Here is a 6,000-nt window from a genome sequence, read left to right as displayed (position 1 = left end):
CCATGTCATAAATTCTCCTTGCACCCATTTCTTCGGCCATTACATACGCCTAATTTTGCCATACATAATTATTTGTTTCGCTTGATCGCGTCGAATTTTCTACCTATCAATACTTTAAACCGTACTGTTACTGTTAAAAAAGTACATTATATCGACTCTAATTCTATATCGTATATCATCTCAGTGTAGAGGTAAAGATAATGCGTTAGTCTTCATCGAGCGTCCCCGACTTTTACTACAATTTACTATGGGATCCGTCATTAAAAAAATAAGTAGGTTTTTCTATACATCTTCGCCCTCACCCCGCTGCTTCAAATTTTACGGGGTTCTTAGGTCCACGGTGAATGGTTTATTTATGGGTTCATATGTTCATGATGAGAACACACGCACTGACAACCCTGATGATAATATTTATTTAATTATTTTTCGCCCTGGCAACGGCGCAATAGTGATTGTATCAGCGATGCCACCTAACGAAATTTCGGTAGATCTACCGATTTCGGCAAAAATCTACCGATATTCGCAGAAAATCTATCCATATTCGTGAAAATCAGCAGCAATTTTCAGAAAATAAACCGAAATTCTCTTTCTAACCCCACCCCCCACGGATTTGAAAATATATAGGGAATAGGCCACTTGCAAGGATTTTCTAATGACTTGGAAAAAAATGAGTGGATAGATTTCTCTACTAAGATTACGAAAATGTTACTCAAAAAATTTTGAAATGTATAGTTTTTTTTAAATAAAATAAATAAATCTGTTATTTTTGGCTTGTGACGTCACCACTTGAAAATGTTCCGTCTCCAATATTATTGAATTAATTTTTGTAAAATTCCACACTGATTATTTTTTTTATATGGCAACACCTTGATTTCCGGCGACTTGTGAATTTGAATATTGACACTTGTTTGGGGTTTGGCTGTTTGTATTGTAGTCCGCTAACTTTGTTGAGAAATTAAGCATATATTATTTGGAAATGATTGAAGTAGGTTTTGTTCAGGGTCAGTCTGACAATTTGCCGAACATAGATTCATTTATGATGGCTACTTTTCTAAGTAATAATATGAATTTCATTGGAAGCGAAATTAGAAATGTCAAAACAAAAAGGTTAGTATTTTTTCTGTATCTTCTAATATACGAATATTATGTTATATATTTTGACAACATTTAATATGTACTTATATATTATGTTTCCATCAATTATTATTATTAAGACAATTGTTAACATTCAGTTATATGCAACTGTCTTTTGTTTTCAACGTGTTATTATTATATATTTTAAAGGTCTGCACGTGAAAGTTATGGTGATAATGCTATCGGGTATGTGCAGGTAAAAAGAGAAGGTCCTATCTGCACAGTGAAAGCAAAAATAACCCCCGAGCACCGTGTCCGCCAAAAAGCATACTCTGTTGTACTTTTGTGTGATGAGATGGAAGATGAAATACAAGTCTTAGAATGTCAAGACTGTGCAGCTTCTAGAGGTTAGTTGAACTGTATGTCGCTATATTGTAAAATATGTTTCTCTCCTCTAACCTCTACACTCTTCTACCCTATGGAGATGTGGGGAAGAGCAAACTCTTGTGTGATGTAACAAACACAGAATCATTGCGAGGGTCTCTGCCAGCTACCTGTTGACAAATAATTTATATTTGGAACATTTTGCTTTCAGGTGGCTGTAAACATGCACTGGCATTTCTAACATGGCTCCATAGGAGAAGTGAAGAACCAGCGTCGACATCTGTCGACTGTTATTGGAGAAAATCAAAGTTATCGTGTGTCGGAACCTCCCAAAAGTTCATTCTGGCATCCCAAGTTGGCAAGAACGCAGTAAAAAGCGTGGAAAAAGGTAATGGAGATTTCCTGGCAGCAGTACTCCAAAGGAGTCTTAAGGAGGGGCTTCGATGCCAACTGACTCAACTTTACATGGATCCGAAGCCCACTGACTGTTTGTCCATGCACAGGATGATTTCTGCTTTTAAGAAAACACGAAACCTGCACAATACAAGTGCTACAGATTTCATCAATTTTATTACATGTGATCTAAATATTCCTCCAAATATCTTCGAGGAAGTTTTTTCATTAACAAGAAAGCAGGCTAACTGCCCGTTATGGTACGAAATGCGATATGGCAGAATTACTGCATCCAAACTATACGAGGCAGCTAACTGCAAAACATTGGATGGAACATTGACTGAAGTCATCTTAGGGGCAGCCAAGATTCCAGACACAAAGGCTATGCAACGAGGTCGGCTTTTAGAACCTTTGGTGTTAAAGGTACTAGCAAACCAACTGGGACACAAATATAAAGAATGTGGTTTCAAAATCAGTTGCAAATTACCAATTATCGGTGGCTCCCCGGATGCAGTCACTGATGATTATATTGTTGAGGTCAAGTGTCCAGTCAAACATAGTACAATGAAAAATTACTTTTTTGAGGGTGTTGTTGCCAGAAAGTATTATGCACAAATGCAAATACAAATGTTTGTACTGAACAAATTCAAGGGAGTGTTTTGTGTTGCTGAACCCAACTTTGAATCATCTGGCAAAATAAATGTTTTCCACATCGATTACGATGAAGAATTCTGTGTCGAAGCTATTAATAAAGCCATGCTGTTTTGGTCCAGAGCTATATTTCCTGTACTTAAAAAAAATGTATAGGTATACATTATTTGAAATAAATCACGTATTTACTGCACTACACTCGCTTCTTTATTCATAATAATACATGATTATATTGATTATGTACAATAGCATCATATTATTTTCATCCCATCCACCATAGTATAATATGTATTTGTATAAAGTGACAGAAAAACAAAAACAAAAAGTTTACATAAGACATATTTTTACATTTATACCTAGTATTTATTTGATAATACGTACACATGTTATTGTATTATCGCATAGATTTTTTTTGTATTTATTATTGGAAGTAAGAAAATGATTACAAAGTGGAAATTCTAACACAAATAGAAATGTATTAAAAAGTGGAACATGATCACTTTGCTACAACACAACTGTATTTATATAAACTTGATGTAAAAGTAAGGCGTAATGAATGAATAGCAATCAATCCACTCTCAGTAAAATATTGGAAGCATTATTATAGTCAGTACTTGCACTGACTGGTAACGCTGGCCGCTAGATGGCGCTAGTGTAGCATGTTGCATTTCTTCGGGACAATACAAACCTAATGGCGGGCTTTAATATTCTTTTTACGTGTGAGCATAAGAACAGTAAGGTCGTATGTAGGTTACTAAATATTTTATTTTCGACTTATATAATTTATTAACGTAAAATAAAGAAAACATTTCAAATAACATGCATTAAAAAAAACCAACCCACAGAAGTCACGGGGCTAGGAGGCGCTAGTATAGCATAATCAGAATGTATGGTAAATGTAAGAAGTTGAAGGTGTTATACATAAATTATTCTACAGTATTTGATATTATCCCTTTTGGTGGCTTCATTGCCTATAAACTCTAAGTAAAAGCTCCAACATATGTTTTTATAAAAAACACATACTGGCGCTATAATTACATAATATTATACACTTTAGACTTATTCTATATACATTACATGAAGGATAAACAAAATTACACTGGTACATATTATGAATATTTATATTCAAGTTAAAGTTTATATGATAATGAAGCGCACATAACATTTTAAACTAAACATTAGCGTAGAGCACAAAACACTAAAAGACTAATAATATTAATAAGACTAATATGATCAAATTATTGGTTTTTGTAGATTTATGAGTCCACATGCAATCATAACAATATGGTCAACTTGTTGAGTCAAATGGAAGTCTATACAAGAATGTGGCTTTAGAATATTATACTCTCTGAGCCGGCTTATTACACGTTCAACGTGTATACGCAGGGCTGCTATTTGCTTGGATAACTTCACCTCTCTTTTAGTGCTATTTACACCTGTAACAACACTTGGTGGACGCACAAGTTGACAATGTTTGCCTTCTAAAATAGTAGCTAGTTGCTTAAAACCTCTATCTGCCATTACCGACATGCCTTCAGACAAGTTGTCCAAGAAGCCGCACTTTTCCACAATCATCATATCTGTAGTACGTCCACCAAAGCCCTTTGAAATGAAGTTAATAAAGCCATCAGGAGTGATTGATATTAGGTACTTGAGTGTATTGCATTTTTTATATTCTGACCAAGTTAGTGCCTGCTGCAGTGGATTTGATGGCTTCTCTATCTGAATTTCAAAACAGTCTATGATTGATACGACATGTTTGTATCTTGCTCTGAATGGAATTGGTAGTAAGGCTTCTATTGCTTCTGACTTAGGCCAAAATACCAGTTCTGCAAGATGACGAGATAACTTCGGTAAACTTTGCTTAAAGATTCTTGAAGCTTGAGCCTCAGAAAGGCCAAATTCATCACCTAAAATGCTGAAACTAGAGTTTAATTTAATTTTTTTTAAAACGATTAAAACATTTAAAATGTTTATATTTTCAAGGAGTGCTAGGGTTTTAACAATCCAATAAAAATCTTTAAGGATTCCTAAATACAGCTTTGGTTTGTTTTCAATATGCTGCAGAGTTAATTTCAATGACAGACTTTTGAAATCACTATTTGAACTACTATCAACGTACGAATCTGACGTAGCTTGTTGGGAGTATTCTGAACCAGATGCCGATTCCGAGGCAGAACTGTCTGGCTGAAGAGTGACATGCTTTAGTTGTACATTCTTGGTATTTTTATTATGCTTCACAGGAGAAGTACTTACGTCACGAGTAGTTAAACACTCGATTGGACCCCTACTGTGTTCTTTTCCTGTATTTGTCAATTTACTTTTGAATTTCTTTTTCAAATTGCATTGAATGGCTTTCGAATCAGTTGCGTTCTCAACTATCAACATGTGAAAGTTTTCTTCGGAGCTTGATGTATCTTGTGGTCCATCCACATGTTGTTGAAGTATTTGGAGTCCAGAGCATTGAGGCTTCTCGAGAGGAAACGACACTTCCAGTTCAACGTAGTCTTGAGGTTGATTGATGATCTGTTGTGGCACAGACTCATCCACATCAGACAGGCAAGGAGACATTGGCTCGAGACTTGCAACAAACACTTCACCGCCTTTAGATGAGCTTGGATGCTGATCCACCACATTGAGTAGATCTCGCCCATCAGCTCCAATTTGACATTCAAATTTATGAGGAATGGTTCCTTTTTTTAAAAGCACCCTTTTACTTAGATGTTGGGGCCATTTCCGAGCATCCACGCTTAACTGAAAATAAAAATACAACTTATCAAGAGACATTGTATTTATTCAATACAAACTTAACAATGCAAATATAATAAGTATCTTCATTTGAGAATAGCCTGCAAAAGTGTAACAATATTGTAATGTGTGTAGGTTTGTTGTCACTAGGTAATAGACCCACCTACTCAACCTACTGTACTGTACAGCAAACTATTCGTGAAGCATGCAACAAAGAAAAATATGTATTTTTTAAATATTGTGTTCAAACAATAATATTGTAAAAAATATACTTACATTAAAATGATCTTCACAGACATATCGTACGGTTTTATTTGACAGTTCACCCAATTGACTGGACCTATGAATTGCAATACACCATTGTTTTCTAATTGCTGAAATTCGCGGTACAACGAAAAATCTTTTTTCCTTAGTAGTCGCCGAAGTATTTGGGCACAAAGGAACCATACAATATTTATAATTATTTTTACGATCTCGGATCCTACGGTTACTACACGAATCCATGTTTAATTAAATAACAAAACAGTAACAAAACGCAGCGTTAGAATTGGAAGTACTTCGTTTTGACATGACAGATATTATTCAGAAGTGACAGATGTTATGATGTGAAAATCGTACAGATTATCCTTCCGTGGCGGCTGTCTTAGAAGTATAATGGTGATGGTCCTGATTTTAACAAAATCAAATTTAATAATATATTATTATGAGTTTATGAGTACAAGAATAATTTAAATCGCAACATTTGGATAG

At 34.9% G+C, this 6,000-nt stretch overlaps 1 protein-coding gene across 1 annotated transcript; it reads right to left on the bottom strand.

Annotated features, from left to right (window-relative positions):
• Positions 1-3,735: 3,735 nt before the first annotated feature.
• On the bottom strand, positions 3,736-5,073 carry LOC149411095 (uncharacterized). Its single transcript, XM_089647638.1, has 2 exons — positions 4,824-5,073; positions 3,736-4,331 (listed from the first exon to the last, which is right to left on the bottom strand). Exons 1-2 carry the CDS (start codon positions 5,071-5,073, stop codon positions 3,736-3,738), a joined length of 846 nt encoding a protein of 281 aa, XP_089503764.1.
• Positions 5,074-6,000: the final 927 nt, after the last annotated feature.

This window comes from Hesperophylax consimilis, chromosome 26 (assembly GCF_061612785.1).
Source record: "Hesperophylax consimilis isolate HC1 chromosome 26, BYU_Hcon_1.0, whole genome shotgun sequence".
NCBI lineage: Eukaryota > Metazoa > Arthropoda > Insecta > Trichoptera > Limnephilidae > Hesperophylax > Hesperophylax consimilis.
Note: the sequence above shows the minus strand (reverse complement) of the source record. Positions and strands in the feature narration are given on the sequence as shown.